At 41.7% G+C, this 20,664-nt stretch overlaps 1 protein-coding gene across 1 annotated transcript in view; it reads left to right on the top strand.

Moving 5' to 3' along the window:
• Positions 1-20,664, top strand: part of Pdhx (pyruvate dehydrogenase complex component X) — a 71,711-nt gene that overhangs the window by 30,773 nt on the left and 20,274 nt on the right. Inside the window, exons 3-5 of the mRNA XM_041679303.1 lie at positions 9,747-9,847; positions 17,944-18,146; positions 19,994-20,092. Coding sequence (XP_041535237.1) covers positions 9,747-9,847; positions 17,944-18,146; positions 19,994-20,092 — 403 coding nt within the window. The remainder of the gene's footprint in view (positions 1-9,746; positions 9,848-17,943; positions 18,147-19,993; positions 20,093-20,664) is intronic.

The following is a 20,664-nucleotide window of genomic DNA, read 5'->3' as shown; positions in this document are numbered from 1 at the left end:
TAGGCGTAAAACTCAGTAGGCATAGCCAGCAGCAGGCGACACCTACCTCCAGGATCTGCCCCTGCTTGGAATTACTAAACTCAAAATGCGTGAATTTGAATTAAAAATGCTATGCAAAAATATCAGGCAGAGAAAACATTAATTGGAAGTTCTTGTCATGAAAAGTATTTCCCATAGAATTAGAAAATATCGTTGAAGATTGGGTGAGAATGTGATAAGTCATAACTGAACAGAAGATTTGTGAAGCATGCGAGGAGTTAAAGCCGTGGGAGATCAGAAAGAGAAGGCTAAGATGAGGCACATCCAGGAGGGCCAAAGGAGAAGGTGGAAGACAGAAAATGTTCAAAGAAACATTTGACCGTGCTTTCGTTGTGTAAGCCAAAGCCAGAGCTTCACTGAAGCCCTTGGAGGGCTGGCTCTGCATCTTTAATTATCAGTGCCTGAGAAAGTTACACGTTTATAAGTAATGTGATCCATGGGCGTCTGAGCGAGCTTTCTTCCCCTCGTGACTTAGGACTTTGTCTGTTTCCATATTCATTGCTGCAGGATGTTGGCACCCCTAAATAGTGATTCAAAAAGATTAAGTTCCCTCACACTTTGAGAATTTCTAGACCGGTAGCTGTGAGTGTTGCAGCTCACTGGCAGTCTGATGAGGTGCTCCCAGTGGAACTGGGCACTATGGTCCTGAGGCAGGATGAGTGTGGTTCAGTCTCTGCTCAGCTTCTCCAACAATGCACTCCTTTCACATATTACAGACAATGATATATTTTAATCTTCTGGAGCATATCTCCCTGCAGCTTGCTCTTAAAATTCTGTATTAAGCCAGCTTGCATGTGTGGAAGGGGGTATTGTTTAGTAATATATTGGAAGTAATAATAGATACCATTCTTAATCCTTGTTTCTTGGTAATTCAGGAATCATTTGAAGATTGTTGCACTATGATCTAATGTGCTAAGTGCAATACATCTATAATAGCTTGGTTAATTCATTTTGTGTTGAAAACAAATTTATCTTCTGACAGGTGGTTTGTATCCACTGTTTTTGTTTGGTAGTGAGGTCTTTATTGACAATAGTCACTATGATTTAAAGTAGTTATTTAGAACTTAATCCACGTAAGAAGGCTAAAATTGCAAGGGAAGACTAGATAACGGTCTGGTGCCCTGTCAGCCGAGTGTGATCTTCAGAGACTTTAAGGTTCCTAAGTCTGAGGCTTTGTAATGGCAACCACACCTGACCGTGCTGCTTTGAGTACATGTATGTTAGAAGCTAGAGGGTGCAGCAAGCTGAGTCCTGCCCTGAGATTCACGTCTGTGCAGTGCTGGCCACTCTGGGAGGGAGTTAACGGAATTCAATCTTGTCTTCAGAATTCTAGCAGAACTCATTTTCATTTTATTTTCTAAGTTAAGTTGAAGAAAAGCAAGATAAGAGCTTATATGTAGCATGATCAATAAAAATCCAGAGACAGACACTGGGGTTCAGTCTGAATGTCAGAAAAGCAAACCAGCCAGCCGCTGGCTTTTATCTCTACCTCAGTCCGAAATGGCAATCCTGCCACCAGGAATCTCAGAATGAGACTGTGTCTGAGAGCCATCTCCTCCCATTTTATTATCCTCTTTAGGGTTGGGATTGTGCACCACTACTGCCTGGTTTCTTTGGCAAACTAATGTGGCCACTGGGATTAAACGTGTGTGTCACCACTGCCTGGTCTGTAAGACTGACCAGTGTGGCTGTCTTACTCTCTGAACTTCAGACAAGCTTTATTTATTAAAATACAATTGAAATGCCACTATACATGTAAGTTAACTTCATCTTTTGAATGAGTGAGTCAGAATAGTAGTTTTGTATTTTATATTATATTTAATTCCAGTCTATTAAAATGGAATAAAATAACATAAAATTGGAGAAGGTGTTTTTAAAATGTTAGTCTGTATCCACATTTCCAGTCTGTTGAAAGATGGGTTGAGCTGTAATCCCATCCTTACTGAAAGTTTCCTAATGGGATATGTTTCTGTGTTTCTCCTGTAAAGTGAGCATTGTTTCTTTTTCCCCAGTTGGAAAGTCAAGTGTATTCTAAAGATTCTTGTTTCCCACTTTTTGTAAAAACTTGTTTTCTGCTCCCTCGTCAGCCCAAAGAGCAATCAGGGTTCCCTGCCCTGCCCTGTGGGAAGTCCAAGGACCACCCACCTCCATCCAGGTCTAGTAAGGTGAGCATCCAAACTGCCTAGGCTCCCACAAAGCCAGTACGTGCAGTAGGATCAGAAACCCATTGCCATTGTTCTTGAGTTCTCAGTAGTCCTTGTTGTCCGCTATGTTCAGCGAGTCCGGTTTTATCCCAGACTTTTTCAGACCCAGGCCAACTGGCCTTGGTGAGTTCCCGATAGAACATCCCCATTGTCTCAGTGTGTGGGTGCACCCCTCACAATCCTGAGTTCCTTGCTCGTGCTCTCTCTCCTTCTGCTCCTGATTTGGACCTTGAGATTTCTAATGTTCCAATGTGGGTCTCTGTCTCTGTCTCCTCTCCTCGCCTGATGAAGGTTAATATTCAGGAGGATGCCTATATGTTTTTCTTTGGGTTCTCCTTCTTATTTAGCTTCTCTAGGATCACGAATTATAGGCTCAATGTCCTTTATTTATGGCTAGAAACCAAATATGAGTGAGTACATCCCATGTTCCTCTTTTTGGGTCTGGCTTACCTCACTCAGGATAGTGTTTTCTATTTCCATCCATTTGTATGCAAATTCAAGAAGTCCTTGTTTTTTACTGCTGAGTAGTACTCTAATGTGTATATATTCCATACTTTCTTCATCCATTCTTCCATTGAAGGGCATCTAGGTTGTTTCCAGGTTCTGGCTATTACAGACAATGCTGCTATGAACATAGTTGAGCATATACTTTTGTTGTATGATAGGGCATCTCTTGGGTATATTCCCAAGAGTGGTATTGCTGGGTCCAGGGGTAGGTTGATCCCGAATTTCCTGAGAAACCGCCACACTGCTTTCCAAAGTGGTTGCACAAGTTTGCGTTCCCACCAGCAATGGATGAGTGTACACCTTCCTCCACAGCCTCTCCAGCAAAGGCTATCATTGTTGTTTTTTATTTTAGCTATTCTGACAGGTATAAGATGGTATCTTAAAGTTGTCTTAATTTGCATTTCCCTGATCGCTAAGGAAGTTGAGCATGACCTTAAGTGTCTTTTGGCCATTTGAAGTTCTTCTGTTGAGAATTCTCTGTTCAGCTCAGTGCCCCATTTTATAGTTGGGTTGATTAGCCTTTTACGGTCTAGTTTCTTGAGTTCTTTATATATTTTGGAGATCAGACCTTTGTCAGTTGCAGGGTTGGTGAAGATCTTCTCCCAGTCAGTGGGTTGCCTTTTTGTCTTAGTGACAGTGTCCTTTGCTTTACAGAAGCTTCTCAGTCTCAGGAGGTCCCATTTATTCAATTGAGGCCCTTAATGTTTGTGCTGCTGGGGTTATACATAGGAAGTGGTTTTCTGTGCCCATGTGTTGTAGAGTAGGAAGTAGGCTTTTTGATTTGACTTCTTTTTATCACGCTGGTGACTCACTGTAGCACTAACGAGCACATTTTCCTTGATCTTCATACTTGCTCTACTGATAACAGCCGGCTATCCTCCTCACTCATCTTTGGAACAGATGCATAGACTTCATTTTTGGTAGAACAAAATTGTTTCGTAGGAGGCATGGGATTGTGATTGTTCATAAAATAAACATTACCATTAACAATTTTTGAGACATGTTTAAGAGAGACGGATGCTTCTGTGGACTTCATCCTCAGTTCTGTCAGCTGCCCTTCAGGACAATGGACCAGGATGATGCTGCTGGCTTCGGTGCCAGGGAGCGGCTCCCGGGCGGGACTCTGCTCTGGCCCCTCCTGGGGCCTGCACTCTTGCTCTGGGTCCACTCTACCTCCAACACAGACATGGGCCAGGAGAAGATGGTACAGGAAACAGAGGAGCTGCCGTCTTCTGCAGCCAACCACATGGCACTGAGAACCTACCTGTGAGCCTCAGCTAAGAGTGACCCACTAGAACATAAACTGCTGGGCAGAACTGAACACTTTATTGTAGCCGATGCTTTCTTAGTGCCTTCCCTTCCTGTGTGTGTGCCCTGTGAATGGTGTGTTTAGATGACAGACTATGGAATAAGGAGGGAGGCTGCTTCTTGATTATTAATGGTTTATTAGCTAGAAACATATCTGCAACTTTATTTTTATCAGAAAATGTTGCAAAATGTTTAAAGATCTATGTGAATTTGTTAACATAACACTTCCAGGTCCGTGATTTTTTTTTTTTTTCATAGCCACACATTCAAATCTTCCTGAAAGTTAGAAGATAGGTAACTTGGTGGAGATTGTTTGTGTCTGGGATTGGAATAAACTTCAGCTGGGGTTGGCAGAAGCACTCGTCACTACTCTGCCAAGCAGGCCAATGCTGATCAGTGCTGGAGCCCTGGGTTTGGATCCTTGGGACTCATGACTCAGCCTCAAATGCCGTGTGTCCACTCACAGTGATTATCGCTAGAGTTTCAGTCTCGTGATCATTACGGACAGCGGTTCCTCGTGTGATAATTCGGTCTTAAGCTCCTCTGTGGTTCAGCAGCTGACTGACTTCTCTGTGTCCTGCTCTGTTGATCATGTGCTCCGCTGGCTCTCATAGCTCATAGCCTGACGTGGAGAGAGAAAGGGAATATCTTGTCAGATGTTACAACTTGCTGCAAATCAAATGTTATAACCAGGTAAATGTAAAGAACAATTAATATTTTCCTTATGAGTAACTAATGATTTCTGCAGTTACTGAAGTTTTTTTTTTTTTTTTCTAAAGCATTTTGATCTGAAGTTAAGGGAGAGGGGCGCTGGCCTGGACTGGGGTTGTGAAGAAACTGTGACTAGGAGAAAGCAGCAGCAGCAGGAAAGCATTTTTCTGAGGCAGTTCGTGATTCTTTTCGAGTTAGCAGAGGATCAGAAATACCAGAAGTGACTCAGAAACTTACATGACCAAAGTAAATTTGTACATGGTTCCTCAAAAGTTGTTGGAATTTAAATGAGAGTGAAAAATGGTACATTATTTCATTCTTTTTCTTTATGGCCAGAGTTTATTGTGTGCATCTAAGAATATGTGAAAGTTTCCCAGCTTCGTCACTTCTCCCATTGCTCCAACAGCAGGAGCCCCCTGGAAATGGAGCATTTGTGACTCTTTTAAAGCATCCGTGATTAAACAACTACAATGATGATGCACATGGAAGGCTGGGGCAGCAGGAGGTGTTGCAGGAGGAAGCTGCTTGTTCATCCCAGCTGCCCAGAACCAAAATAACCACACAGAAACTGTATTAATTAAATCACTGTTTGGCCCGTTAGCTATAGTTTCTTTCTTTCTTTCTTTTTTTTTTTTTTTTTTTTTTTTTGGTTTTTCGAGACAGGGTTTCTAGCTTTGGAGCCTGTCCTGGAACTAGCTCTTGTAGACCAGGCTAGCCTCGAACTCACAGAGATCTGCCTGCCTCTGCCTCCCGAGTGCTGGGATTAAAGGCATGCGCCACCACCGCCCAGCTAGCTCTAGTTTCTTATTGGCTAATTCTTATATTAATTTAACCCATTTTTAGTAATCTGCATATTGCCATGTGGCAGTAGCTTACCGGCAAAGTTTCAGCATGTCTGACTCTAGCGGCTCCATGGTGTCTAACTTCGCCCTTCTTCCTCCCAGCATTCAGCCTAGCTTTCCCTGCCTACCTAAATTCTGCCTTGCCATAGGTCCAAAGCAGTTTCTTTTTTCATTAATGGTAATCACACCACACAGAGGGGACTCCCACATCTGGGAGGACTGGGGCAGCAGGAGGGCTGGGAAGGCAGCAGGGAGAGCTGGGGCTGCAGGGAGGGCTGGGAGGCAGCAGGGAGAGCTGGGAAGGCAGCAGGGAGAGCTGGGAAGGCAGCAGGGAGAGCTGGGGCTGCAGGGAGGGCTGGGAGGCAGCAGGGAGAGCTGGGAAGGCAGCAGGGAGAGCTGGGAAGGCAGCAGGGAGAGCTGGGGCTGCAGGGAGGGCTGGGAGGCAGCAGGGAGAGCTGGGAAGGCAGCTCTCCCTGCTGACATGCACAGGTCTCTGGTCTGTTCCTGCCTTTCTCCAGTCTGATCTCCACATGTTCCCTTGTTCTGTTTGCCAGGTGCCCGAAGTGTGTGTTCTCTTCCCAGGGCCCTGGGAGTGTACCTTTGTGCCTGGCTCTTCCCAGGGCCCTGGGAGTGTACCTTTGTGCCTGGCTCACTGCCCTTTTCACTTGTCTACTCTTTTCAGGCTGAGCTGTCCTCTTGTTCTAGGAAACTTCTCTTCCCTTCTCGAAACTGGGTTAGATGTCCTCCTGAGTATTCCCAGAGCGTTCTCACTTCTTACCTGCCGTCCTCTCCAGTTGACTTTTCACTAGGTGTGCAGGGAGCTTCTTGAGGTCTGAAGTTCAAACAAATGAACCCACTCTCGTGTGCTGCTGTGGCATCCTCAGTGGACAAACACGGTTTTCAGTAAATATTTGTTGACCAGAAGCTTCCCGTTTGGGTCAGATGAGGTAGGGACCTTTGGGTGGGTGTTCAGTAAATACCATCTAACAGCTAAATTTACATCATTAAAATACTATTGGTAGTCAGAGCTTCTGTGGCTGAGGTAGAAAGGCCTGGTTGTTCATTCTGGTATACAGTTATGTTTCCATAATTGAGTTTTCATAGCATAATTATTAATGCTTTAGGTTTTTCTTTTCATATTCTTTTTATTGTATTGGCCAGTTAATATCTCTGCTGCATACAGCTGGGAACTATGTGTCAGTAGGTATGTTTATATATCTTGTATTTTTCTGTCCCTGTATTTTTTTATTCAGCTTTGGTTTGGGTTTGTCTTTTATAAGCCACATTTGCAAGTATTTTAGTTTTGTATTCATTTTGATAATCTGCTTATAACAAATGGTTTTTATTTATTTATGCTTATTGTGATTACTTATATACTAGGCTGGTTTCTGTAATTTTTTTAGACATTTCTCTTTTTATTCTCTTTTATTTCTTTCTATTGGACAATCATTTTGTTGTTTTCTGCTTTTCCTGAGTTTTGAGTGTTATAGATTTTATTTGTATTTTTAAATTCCTAAGTTTTGCCAGTTGAACATAAGTTAATTCAGTTTGTTTTTCTTCAGCTGTACCAAGGTTGTGAGCACAGTTAGCGTTCTCCCTAATCCTTCCCCTTAACTGTCCTGTTAGCTTTTGGAGTTTCTTTTCACTTTTTAAAATCCCCAAGCGCTGCAATTTAAATGGGGGAGGGGGGTGAGTATTAGCGCCTTCTGTGGTAACTTATTTCTTGTGTCCATCTGTCCTGCCCGTGTCCACCTGCCCTTTTTGTGTCTACTTTCTTGAACTACATCTTGTAAGGGCTCTTTTAAGTAATCACTAGTAGTAAATTTTCCTACACTTTATATGCCTAAAAATACTTCACCATTCATTCTTAATTCATGGTTTAGCTGCGTCTAAGATTCCAGACAATTCTTTTCTTCAGTGTGAATGTTACTCCGTTGTCCTCTGATCTTGTAGCAGCTGAAGTGTGCTACCGGACTGTCATTTCATTGAGGTAATCTGTTTTTTCCTCTAATAGCTTTTTAAAATGTTTTTTCTGTTGTTCCTAGTTGCAGACTCTCTGGTTATCAAATGTGGATTCATGCTTAGACAGCCTAATACTATTTTGTTCCCTGCTCAATTTTTCATCAAAGTAAAACACGTGAAATTGAAGCCCATTTAATTTTGATGTATAGCCTCCGTCTATGCCACAAGACTCTTTATGTGCCCATTCTAGTCAGTAGAACCGTTCAGAAATGACAGCCATCTAATACTGGGAACCACATCTGGAGAGTGGTGTCTTCACAGCTGCTTCCCTCACATCCTCAGGCCACTCCCCTTGGAGCCCCTAAGAGAGACATCACCCCCTCAGACTGGCCCTTTCCTGCTTTCCCCTTCTTTAAGTTTCTGTTTGTCCTTATTAGCGTTGTCAGCGTCTCTTTTGTTACCATGCAGCGTCTTGGTGGTGCCTTAGTTCAGGGCTTGAGTTCTTTCCACAGTTTTTGTTTTTCTTCTTGACACTATTTGTTTCATTTCTATAATTTTTAAAAAAAATTTCTTGTGGCCGGGCGGTGGTGGTGCATGCCTTTAATCCCAGCACTCGGGAGGCAGAGACAGGCGGATCTCTGTGAGTTCGAGGCCAGCCTGGTCTACAAGAGCTAGTTCTGGGACAGGCACCAAAGCTACAGAGAAACCCTGTTTCGAAAAACCAAAAAAAAAAAAAAATTTTTTTTCTTGTGTTTGTAATGGCTATTTTACCTCAAAATATTTATCTGAAAATATTTGCTGCAGTAGCTTTTCTTCTTCCCTCCCTCCCTCCACCCCTCCCTTCTTTCCTGTTATGTATACAGTGTTCTGTCTGCATGTATACCTGCAGGCCAGAAGAGGGCACCAGATCTCATTATGGATGGGTGCGAGCCACCATGTGGTTGCTGGGAATTGAACTCAGGACCTCTAGAAGAGCAGCCAGTGCTCTTAACCTCTGAGCCATCTCTCCAGCCCCTATAGTAACTTTTCTAAAATTCAGTTTCTGTTCCAGTTATTATGTATTTTGTTTTCATAATATTAGATTTCTTAATGTGTTTGAGAACCTTGTTTTGTGATTTGCTTTCAAGTGGACAGTGTTTTGTTTTCCTCCTGCCTGTTCCCCACACCCTGGGTTTGGTTCATGTTTTGTCTTCAGGGGTAGCTTGCCACATCTCATGTTGTTGAAGTGTTTCAGTCCTCCTGTTTTCATCCTTCAGCTCCTGATGAGAGCCATCGTCTCTCATAGTCACAAGCCCTGATTGGTCATTCTGCAAGCCCCCCAGCATCCCTTCCCCTGCTTCTCAGCCCAGAAACCTGCATTCTATGGTGTTGGCTCCTGGCCACATTTCAAGTTTCATATCTTTTCTGTTGCATGGAAATGGTCTTCGTTGACTTCACTGATGTGTTTTATTTTCTGTATGCTCTTATGGTTTGTTTATGCATGCTGTGTAGTACTATTAGGGCTTCTGAATTTGCCCTAATGTATTAACCAAAAAGTATTATAAATGATAAAACGTCTCTCTGAATGGAATAGTCAAGTTGTACTTAAAAAGCAGAAGAGCACCTGAGATTCAGAAGGATCAGGAATCCAAGGCTATCCTTGTCTACTCAAGCGTAGCATGGACAACATCAAACTTCATTTCAAAAACCAAATATAAGAATAAAGAGACATGGAATCTTTATCCCAGAGAAGAAATGCATTTAATTATCTCTATAAGTGTGAATTCATTTTTAATCTTTGTAATCATTTTTATTATAACAAATGTACTTATTATAGAGCTTTTAGAAGACACAAGACATCCATATACATGTACAAATACTTGCGTTTGTATAACACAGAATACTTTGTTATTAATTTATATTGTACACATGCTCATATTAATTTTCATATTTAAAAGAACAATACAAAGCTGGCAAGATTGCTCAGGAGGTTAAGGCATTTGCCTCCAAGCCTGATGACCTGAGTTTGGTTACATGATTGAAAGAGAGTACCAACTCCCCAAAGTTGTCTTCTGACCTCCACACATGAGCTGTAGCTTGCATGCGCGCACACACACAAAATTATAAATAAAATATAATTTAGAAATTTTTCAGGAAGCAGAACAACAAAAAAAGCCCTTGTTTTGTTTTTTAGGTGAAGCTGTGAGTGCTGGAGACTCTTTGTGTGAAATTGAGACGGACAAGGCGGTGGTCACCTTAGATTCTAACGACGATGGCATCTTAGCCAAAATAGTGGTAAGACGCGGATGTCTTTCTTTATGTGCACTCCTTAAATAAAGTTCCTCCTGTTTGTCTTGTTATCTACTGTATAATACATTTTTAATTTACATTTACAATGTTCTAGTACCAAAATTTAGTAATTGCCTTTTTTCCCCTATATTATTTTGTCATGCATATAATGGTTGTAGGATAGAATTTTAGACCGTTTATATAAAAGCAAGTAACCTAACCAGTTCAAAGCTGTGTGTGGGTAAAACCTGACTGTTGGGCTGTGCTATGAGCTCACTGTAGAGCCCATCGGATGTTGTCCCTAGAGCAGAGAGTGTGGTGTTAGTGTAGCAGCAGAGACTGTGGGCACCAGTCACTTTCAAGTTGATAGTAACTGAAAGGTGCTGCCAGTCTACATGAGTAGCAAATTCATTTTGTGCAGTCTTTCTCTTAGAATGTCGAGATCATCTAAGTCATGCAGTAGTGGGGAAGATTAAGTGCAAAAATACTACAGAATTCCGGTAGCTGCTTTATCCATCGGTGCCACTTTTACCACTGTTCACTTGGTTCTTGGTAACTATTAGTCTTATGTCATATTGGTTGATTGAGACTGGGCAGTGAGTATCCATTTTGCCCTCTACAACTTGAATTGCACAAGCAAGCTGCCTTTCTGTTGGCCATCCTTTGTGGATAGGTAGTTGGGTCTGAGACCCCAGCTTGTCTCTAGGTGAATAGATATACCCCTCTTTTGTCTGTTCCGCACACAGACACAGTACTTTAGGATTTTATACTCTAGTTTGCTGTAGACATTCTTTCTGTCCTTTGTGTTCCCTACTATAGGATGATCTTGTTGGTGTGTACTTGTGCTAGCCTTTGATGTTTTATTCTTAACATTTAGGACTTCCAGCATCCATTCCTTGCCCTGTATTTTGCCAGTAGCCCGGTTAAAACACACAGAGGAACATACAGTTAATGCCCTTGAAGGAAATGTGAATTGAAGGGCAAAATTTTTTTTCTGTCTTTATAACTGGAAAAATTCATACCAAAAGTCATTTTCTTAATAATTTTACAGTACTTGGCAAAAGAAAAGGATGATTTGATTTACCATATGCCTCAAACTCAACTACATTTCCCTTTACGTGCTTTTGGCGGCCTGTGCTTGGCTGCAGCTCCAGATTGTTTGGCTGTGTAAGTCTTTCATAATGGTAGCATTTTCCACTCAACTGCTCAGGAATGCATTTCAGATCGCTAGTTGTTCCAGTGGGTCAGTAGTGTCTGTCCTTCTGTTCTAATGCCTCGAAAATAGGCAGAAAATGGATACAATGGATGGCTGCTTTAGTGGCAGCTATTTTCCCGCCAGAGGAAAGATTGTATGTAGATTTTAGGCCTTTAATGTCTTTAGTAGCATCCTAATGCTTTCTCAGTAACAGGAATAGTAAGCAGTATATTGCTGCCAGCGTGCAGTTTTACCAGGCAAATGGGAGCAGGAGCCACTAAGGTGGTATTTTTAGTCCACCCTTCTCTGTCCAAACAAGAGCTATGCCTTTGCCTTTCGTTGTGGAAAATCCTCATGTTAGCATACTAAAATGATTTGCTAGGACGGTGCACAACAGGTTTTGTTTTCAGAGTCAAGTAGTTAAACAGTTGAGCTTACGGAAGATAAGGCTGCTGCTGAGTTCATCCTGCAGCTCCCTCACTGCAGTGGGCAGTCGTGTGTGGCCGGATCCACAGCTTTGAGACCATCACAGAGTAACTTGTGCTTTCTTGATGATTAACTCCTCATCCCTGGGAAAGTTCTGGGTTCTTTTGCCGCACAGTGCTACCCTTAAAACAGTGTTACAGTTTTTGTATCCAAAGTCCATTGAAATAGGAAATACTTATTAGATTTTAATTGGAACCAGAAGATGCTTAAATATTCCTAATATGTTAATTCAGAATAAATACTGTTGGTATGAATAATTTTGTTTTCTAGTTCCAATTTATTTCATTTAGTACAAGGACTTTTAAAATTCCTTGAATCAGCTAAGTTGTGCAGAAAATTTTAATTATTATACATGTAGAATCAGTCCATCAGCTTAGGCTTCAGTTTAGTATTCAGTAGATTGGGCTTAGAATCACATAGTAAGAGGGGTCATTAGAAGTTCTCTGATCTTGCTTTCATAATATTTTGTTTCTTATGGCAAATATTACATATATGCTTATAATCCAGATATATAACTAAACTTTCTATTTTTTTAATTAAAAATATATTTATTTTGTGTTTATATTTGAGTACATGCCTGAACACTTGCTGTGATGCTCATGGGGCAGTCAGGGACAGCTTGTGGAAGTTGGGTCTCTCCATCTGCCATTTGGATTATGGGAATTGAGCTTAGAGCACAAGCTGAGCTGTGTCTCAGCCATCTCACTGTATCTCAGTCATCTCACTGTATCTCAGCCATCTCACTGTATCTCAGCCATCTCACTGTCTCAGTCATCTCACTGTATCTCAGCCATCTCACTGTCTCAGTCATCTCACTGTCTCAGCCATCTCACTGTCTCAGTCATCTCACTGTATCTCAGCCATCTCACTGTCTCAGTCATCTCACTGTATCTCAGCCATCTCACTGTATCTCAGCCATCTCACTGTCTCAGCCATCTCACTGTATCTCAGCCATCTCACTGTGTCTCAGCCATCTCACTGTGTCTCAGCCATCTCACTGTATCTCAGCCATCTCACTGTATCTCAGCCATCTCACTGTATCTCAGCCATCTCACTGTCTCAGTCATCTCACTGTATCTCAGCCATCTCACTGTCTCAGCCATCTCACTGTATCTCAGCCATCTCACTGTATCTCAGCCATCTCACTGTCTCAGCCATCTCACTGTATCTCAGCCATCTCACTGTATCTCAGCCATCTCACTGTGTCTCAGCCATCTCACTGTCTCAGCCATCTCACTGTATCTCAGCCATCTCACTTTATCTCAGCCATCTCACTGTATCTCAGCCATCTCACTGTGTCTCAGCCATCTCACTGTCTCAGCCATCTCACTGTATCTCAGCCATCTCACTGTATCTCAGCCATCTCACTGTATCTCAGCCATCTCACTGTCTCAGTCATCTCACTGTATCTCAGCCATCTCACTGTCTCAGTCATCTCACTGTATCTCAGCCATCTCACTGTCTCAGTCATCTCACTGTATCTCAGCCATCTCACTGTATCTCAGCCATCTCACTGTCTCAGCCATCTCACTGTATCTCAGCCATCTCACTGTATCTCAGCCATCTCACTGTGTCTCAGCCATCTCACTGTATCTCAGCCATCTCACTGTATCTCAGCCATCTCACTGTATCTCAGCCATCTCACTGTCTCAGTCATCTCACTGTATCTCAGCCATCTCACTGTCTCAGTCATCTCACTGTATCTCAGCCATCTCACTGTGTCTCAGCCATCTCACTGTATCTCAGCCATCTCACTGTGTCTCAGCCATCTCACTGTGTCTCAGCCATCTCACTGTCTCAGCCATCTCACTGTATCTCAGCCATCTCACTTTATCTCAGCCATCTCACTGTATCTCAGCCATCTCACTGTGTCTCAGCCATCTCACTGTCTCAGCCATCTCACTGTATCTCAGCCATCTCACTGTCTCAGCCATCTCACTGTATCTCAGCCATCTCACTGTATCTCAGCCATCTCACTGTGTCTCAGCCATCTCACTGTCTCAGCCATCTCACTGTATCTCAGCCATCTCACTTTATCTCAGCCATCTCACTGTATCTCAGCCATCTCACTGTGTCTCAGCCATCTCACTGTCTCAGCCATCTCACTGTATCTCAGCCATCTCACTGTATCTCAGCCATCTCACTGTCTCAGCCATCTCACTGTATCTCAGCCATCTCACTGTGTCAGCCATCTCACTGTCTCTCAGCCATCTCACTGATTCCATTGGCAATTTTCCATAGCAGAGAGGTGTGTGTGGGGGGGGGGGGGTGGAGGGAGCAGCACCTCCACCAGCTGTGACAGTGCCTGGCTGTAATCCTAGCACCTGGGAAGCAAAGACAGGAGGATCAGGCATTCAAGGTCAGAGTTGCCTACAGCTTGTTAGAAGTGGGCTATACAACCCTGTCTTAAAACAAAGTTCCATGAATGAATTGTAAAGCAATTAAGAAAGACTTGCTCATCTGGATATTAAAAGAACCCAACAGTTATTTTCAGCACTGCTTACCGTCTGCAGTGTCAGCTGTTTCTCTAAAGCCAAGCCTTGCCATTTTCCTAAGACCATAGTTTTCAGTTCAGCTTTGTCCAAAATTACCTCCATAGGTGCATATTAGAGTTTAAAGGCTTATGCTTAGAATTTAAACCTGTGTAACCTTGAATTAATCCCCCGTAGACCATAATATTTGTAATTATGAATGTGCCCTCTCAAAGCTCAGAGAAAGTTCTACCAAATGGAGGCTATTCTCAGTTCTAATCTTTTTCACACTGAAATTGGTGATGAATTTTGAGAGTGTCCTTCTTGAGTTTAAAACTAAGTCAGTTTTCTGTCCACTGTATAGATAGATACTGGCACCAGCTAGAGGTGCCAGGTGGCAGCCCTGAGCTCACGGTTACGATTCCACTAATGGACATGGTGTTGATCTAAGGCATGCTGTTGGTGGTCACTTCCTTTAAATCTTAGCTGTTGCATCCGGAACAAGTTGTAACCTTGGGCCTCAGGCTCCCCATCTGTTTATTGGGATACTAATTTACCCCCTGGGTTGTCAGGTGCCTTGAATACATCAATAGAACCTTGCCTGGCTGGCACGGGGAAGGCGGGCAGCTCTCACTTGGACTTAGCATCTCTTCTCCACTTTAGCTGTCATTGATGTGCTTTCCCTTCATACTTCTTCTATTGCTTCCTTGTAAGCCGGGTTCAGTGTGCACATCAACTAAGACAGTAATACAGAAGAATAAGAGCTATTTAAAGCTGCGTAGAGACCTGAGCCATCTGTCGGTCATGTGACTCAACTCCTTCGCACTAACTGCCATTAGAGCATCAATACACAATCCATTGTTCTTCTTTTTCTGTTTTTCTGTTTTGGTTTTTTGAGACACGGTTTCGCTGTAGCTTTGGAGTCTGTCCTGGAACTAGCTCTTGTAGACCAGGCTGGCCTCGAACTCACAAAGAGGCCTCTGCCTCCCAAGTGCTGTGATTAAAGGTGTGTGCCACCACCACCCAGCAGCCAGTTCAATTTTAAAAGAATAAAAAAACTTAGATAATTACTTAGTGTGCTGGTTATTTTGTAGTGCCAAAATTAAAAAGATAATGTCATTCACTTTAGTTGTTTTGGTTTTATAAGTGACAGTGGGTCCCAAGTAGCTCAGGTTGGCCCGGGATTCCCTGTGTAGCTGAATCTCTCCTGATCCCCGGATCCTCCTGCTCCCACCTCTGCAATGCTGGATTACACATGTGTGTCACCACATCTGCCTTTACTAGTGTTTGTGATGACGTGAACTCTCAGATGCCTTTTATCCAGGAGTCTGCTGTAGACACTCCGTGCCTTAGTCTCAGCATCCTGCCCTTTGATTCTGCTCTAGCAAGCCCACCTAAGCTGGATTTAACATGTGTCCATATCTAGTGTCAGTTTACAGGAGCATCTGGTTAAGAAGAAAAAAATACTGAGCTAGTCTAGGCTGAGGGATGCAGTTCAGCCTCTATTTAAATATTATCGGGAGGCAGTTTGTCTCTTGTTCTATTCCTGAGTAGGTGTTGAACTATTAGGCTTGATTTTCCAATCCTTACCAAATTTACTTTGTAGTCTAATATTGATCCTTGTTGAGTATATTTGTTTTAAAAGTTAACAACTTGAAGGTAAATACAGAAGTTATAATTATACATTTACTGTTTATGTGAAATGACAGGCACTGTTCTAAATCCCTTAGATCTGGAACTTCTCTGTCCTCCTAACTAGTCTGTAGAATGGCACTGTTGCGATTTGGTGAAGTAGTCCTTACTGTGCTCACAGCCGGTTGTTACTAGCTGCTTACTGTTGTAAAGAGCTGTGTTGAAACCCAGGACACTGTACACATAGGAGGGAAGACAGTTGACTTGAACAGACTCAAGATTCAAGATCTTATTTATCAGCTGTGAGTAGAACATAGAGTACAAACACATCATCTGTTATTAAAACACGTTGGCATAAGAGCAGTGGAGGTCTTGGGTTAAGACAGGAAGAACATCTTGGATGCTTATTGTCCTCAGACTTTGGGTGCTTTGCTAGAGCAGTAAGTCAGGAGAAGGGAGTGTAGCCAAGGCCTGGTAGGTTTCTAAGTGTGATTTTGCAGAATCTTATTTATGCTTCTGTCACTGTGTCTGAGGCAGCTTTGACTATTTGCTAACTGCAACAGAAGCAAATGTTTGCACCAAACCTGCATGCCTGGAGGATGTTAATGACATTGAGTGGAACTGTCATGACCATTCTTTTCTGGAACTTCCACTGTACAGTCAGGCTGTAGGGTGGTTATTGTCTGTCCTTTTCCACTATATGCCTCACGGTGTCATTTTTATAAGTAAGAAAATGTGAGCACTGGAAGTTTATTTGCTATTTGATGCAGTTGGTGACTGACTCAAAGTGTCATTGTGGTAGGAGCATGTGTAGTAATTTGTGTGCTTTGTAGTAAGTGAGACAGAAGGTGAGCCATCAGGTTCGGATTTAATCACCTGTCAGAACTCTAGTTATATTTTCAAAGTGAAAATTTTCCCCCGAAATAGTCTGCATTTGAATCTTGGCTATTTTGTTTGGGTGGGTTTTTTTTTTTTTCCTTCAGCAGGGGGCTTGGGTTTTCTTTGTTTGTAAGTAGACATTGATTTTCTCTGGTTCAGTTTTGAAAGGAAGTGTACTTCATAACACTACTTGTTTCTTTTTTAAAAGTTACTTTTGATGTTCAGTTAACAGTTCATCAGCAGGCAGGAGAAGAAAAGACACTAACCCAGTACAATCTTTACTCGTCTTTTGGAAAAGAAAAGGTAGGGCTGGAGAGGTGGCTCCAAGATTAGGAGTGCTCGCGCTCTGCAGAGGAGCCAGGTTCAGTTCCCAGCACCCACATGGTGACTTCCTCATGCGTAACTCCAGACATGCATGCAGGCAAAACACTCAGACATATAAACTATTATAAATAAATCTTTAAAACTAAGAAGTGCTAAAGGAAAATTAATAGTCAACAGAGGTAAATGTTTTAGTGCATGACAAACAGCTAAGCAACAAAATTTTAAAAAATTATTTTCCAAAGCTTATTGGATATGAAAGTCTTCATTAAACCTTTGTTCCTACTTCTTTACTGGTAATTTCTAAGCTTAGAAAGCTTCTTAACCCATAGAATTTATGCTTATTTTAATTTAGGGCTAGTGTACTTACTAATAAACATCAAAATTAGTGTTGAAATGTCACACATTCCACAAGTCATGCTTTTCCTGGGAATTGTTACATCAGTGAACACCTATAGCGAGCCCTACTGTTCATGAAACCAATTGTAATTAACTTCAGTTGTTGAGCGGGAAGAGAGGAAATCTTACAGGAATAGCATTGTCTCCCACTACCAAAACTGTTCAATATTGTCATCTTTTAATAAATTAATTACCGTTGACATGTTTAAAATATTTTTGTCTTAAGTAAAGAAATCTGTCTTATTTCGATTTTTTGTTGGCAGATACTATGTGAAAACTGTCGTTAGTGAGGACACCACTGCATCACTGACACCTTCATGAAAAGCTTATGAAATATTTCCAGGAAAGACTTAAGCAATAAGGAAAGCCATAAACTATCCTTAAATTAACCAGAATTGTTAGCTAACTTTATCTGCATAGTGGCACATTTTCACCCCACAGACTAAATTTACTAAAAACTCTTTACTTAAAATTATTTTCTAGTGGGTAGGACTAATTTGGATAGTTCAGTCTCTTTAAAATTACGAAACCATTGTAGAAACTAGTGAAGATAAGTAATTGACACGGACAGCCATGGATGTGAATTTATGGGACATCAAGAAGAAGTAAGGGAAGCTCTGGTTTTGAAGGCTGACAAGTCTTTCTCGCAAGTGGAGAATTAGTGACTTTCTGTGATCCTACATTTTTCCATTTCCAACCATTTTTTTAAAAAAATACAGGTTGAAGAAGGAGCTAAAAATGTAAAGCTGGGTTCACTAATTGGCTTGATGGTTGAAGAAGGAGAAGATTGGAAACACGTGGAAATTCCCAAAGATGTCGGTGCTCCAGCTCCAGTTTCAAAACCAGCAGTGCCTCCTCAGCCCTCTCCACAACCACAGATGTCAAGCCCTGCCAGGAAGGAGCACACAGCAGGAACACCACGGTGAGTGCATTTATTTGAACATATATGTTCAGTCAAGAATGATTATTATCATTTAAAACAGGTTACAATTGTTTTGGGGTTTGAAGTCAGTATCCTTCCTGTTCGGAGCATTTTCACTGGGATTTGCTGGCCTTCCACTTTTTCTCTTAGGACAATGAAGCATAATTACTAGTTTATATCCTTCTTCATTCAATAAACGTTAGTGAATACTTGTTTTGTTTGGATCCTCTAAAAGCCTTGCTTGGCCAGAATAGAATACAATCATCTGTATCCTCATTGAACCTGAATTAGGTTCTAAATTTGCAGAATGACACTCATGAGACCTAGCTTCATTTTTGTGTTCCCATTCACAGAATTCTAATTACGAAAATGTGAATTCTAGTCTCCCGAGTATAATTGATACAAGATGGAATTGTCATTTTGGTATGTGTTCCTGTTCAAACAGTTCTGTATTTGAGATTCTGACTGGGGTAAATTTTTCCCAACCATTCCATGATAGAGCAGGTACTTGTGAACATTGTCCCCGTCTCAGCAGGCCAGTACTACAGATATGCACCTCTATACCTGGCTTTTATGTGGGTACTGGGGGTCCAGACCCAGGTGCTCATGGCTCAGCCCATTATTACTGTTTACAAAGCATACTGTGATAATTTGATCAGATCTGGGTAATCAGTAATGTTACTTTAGTTCCCTTTACCACAGAGTAGTTCTGATTTCCATTCTCGGGCTCCCTGTGTTCACCTCTCTGCCCTGTATCGGTCAGAAGCCATGTCACCTGTTCGTGCTTCACAGTCTTCTCTCCATTGCAGAGCTAACACTGTGAGCTCTGTCTTGCTAAGACTAGCCATGATTAGACGACAGACACTCTTGTGAATCTGCCAAGAGCTGTTGAAACCTCTGACCCTTGGAACTACACAGTATTGACCACACAGTGGCTTTTCAAAGTTGCTTTGCAATCAATCAGTTTTATCTTACAGGAAAGAAAGTCTTAAATTTCAATGTCTTGAAAAATCTAATAAAGACTTGGTAGCCTGAGACCCTTTTACCTGAGTATATTTCTCCAAAATTCTAGGGAGCATCACAGTTGCCCCTCCATTTGCTCCTTTTGAACCATTTGACCCAGCTTGTTTTACTCTGTTGTCTAAGCATGTAGATATTTACAGTGGTTACTTGGCTTAAGGGTTTTGATAGGAGTCTCCACTCATCTGCTATAGGACTGTGTGTATCTCAGCTTTTTTCCTATAAAATCAGCAGTGTTTTCTGCTGGGAGTGTTCGGGTTTATACCAAAGGTACAATTCAGTAACAGCAGAACAGTCTACTGGGGCCTGAGGAATGAAGAGACTGTTGAGTGGGTGCAGAGTTGGCATGTTGGAAGAGGAGAGACTCCAGCGGTAGATGGCCATGGTGGCTGCACAGCAGAGTACTCGCACTCCAAGCTACTCCATTCTATGCTCAAAAGGGCTTGGAGTGGACAGTTAGCTTATACTTGTACTGTGTAAGTAGATGAAGGAACACTATGGTTGGTTCCCTATTGGTGTCCGTGAGCTGAGCCATACGACATGTAGTCAGTCAAATTCGATGCTCTTTCTCCTAGTGAACATTTACCCTTATTTAAAGATGATTTAGAACTGGTAACTACTTACTGCAGTACAATTTGTTTTGACAATAATATAGATTGATATAGATTAATTTATGTGACTGTGACCATCTTTGAGAGTCACTTTAGCTTTGGTATTAGATTTCACATTCCTAGTTTTCAGCAAAACTGTTGACATTTAGATCTATTTGAATAGATATAAGTATAATTAGTTTCATTTTTCATTCATTTTCATGTTTTTATTCTTAGGTTCCGCTTAAGTCCAGCTGCCCGCAACATCCTGGAAAAGCATTCATTGGATGCCAGCCAGGGCACAGCCACAGGCCCTCGAGGGATCTTCACTAAAGAGTACGTGTGTGCGTCTGTGCTCATCAATCCCATCACTTAGCTTTTTCTGAAAAGATCTTTAAAGAGCTTATTCTGTGTTGAAATTTAAAATGAGGTGCACTGTTCTTTTGTGGTTTTAATTGCTTTTGTAAGTATAAATTAAATTCTATGCAATGATTGTTTTCTGAATAATTGGACCATTACTAAGAAAAAGGTTTAATTTAGCAACTAAGCCACTGGTGATAGTGCAGAGAATTGGAGCCTTAACTGGTGTGAAATCATCACCATCACATTTCAGTTTCCCAGATATGGAACTATACTTTTAAAATAATTTAATTCTTAGCCCTTCAGGCAGTTTGCTTTTTCCAGAGCATCTCTGTCTGCAGTCGATTCTCTTTCATTGATCTGTCTGTGAGTTAATACCATTTTAATTATAAATGTTTTATAGTATGCTTTAAAAATCTGATAAACATATCAGATTTCCTTTGTTTCTTTTTTTCCCAACAAAGTAGCTTTATTGGTATATCCTCCTGGATGTAAAGCAGTCTGAGGGCTCTGTGGGAGGGAGAACGTGGTCATTTATGAGATGTATA

This window comes from Microtus oregoni, unplaced genomic scaffold (genome assembly GCF_018167655.1).
Source record: "Microtus oregoni isolate MIOR12 unplaced genomic scaffold, Mior012 000031F_ref0000149, whole genome shotgun sequence".
NCBI lineage: Eukaryota > Metazoa > Chordata > Mammalia > Rodentia > Cricetidae > Microtus > Microtus oregoni.
Note: the sequence above shows the minus strand (reverse complement) of the source record. Positions and strands in the feature narration are given on the sequence as shown.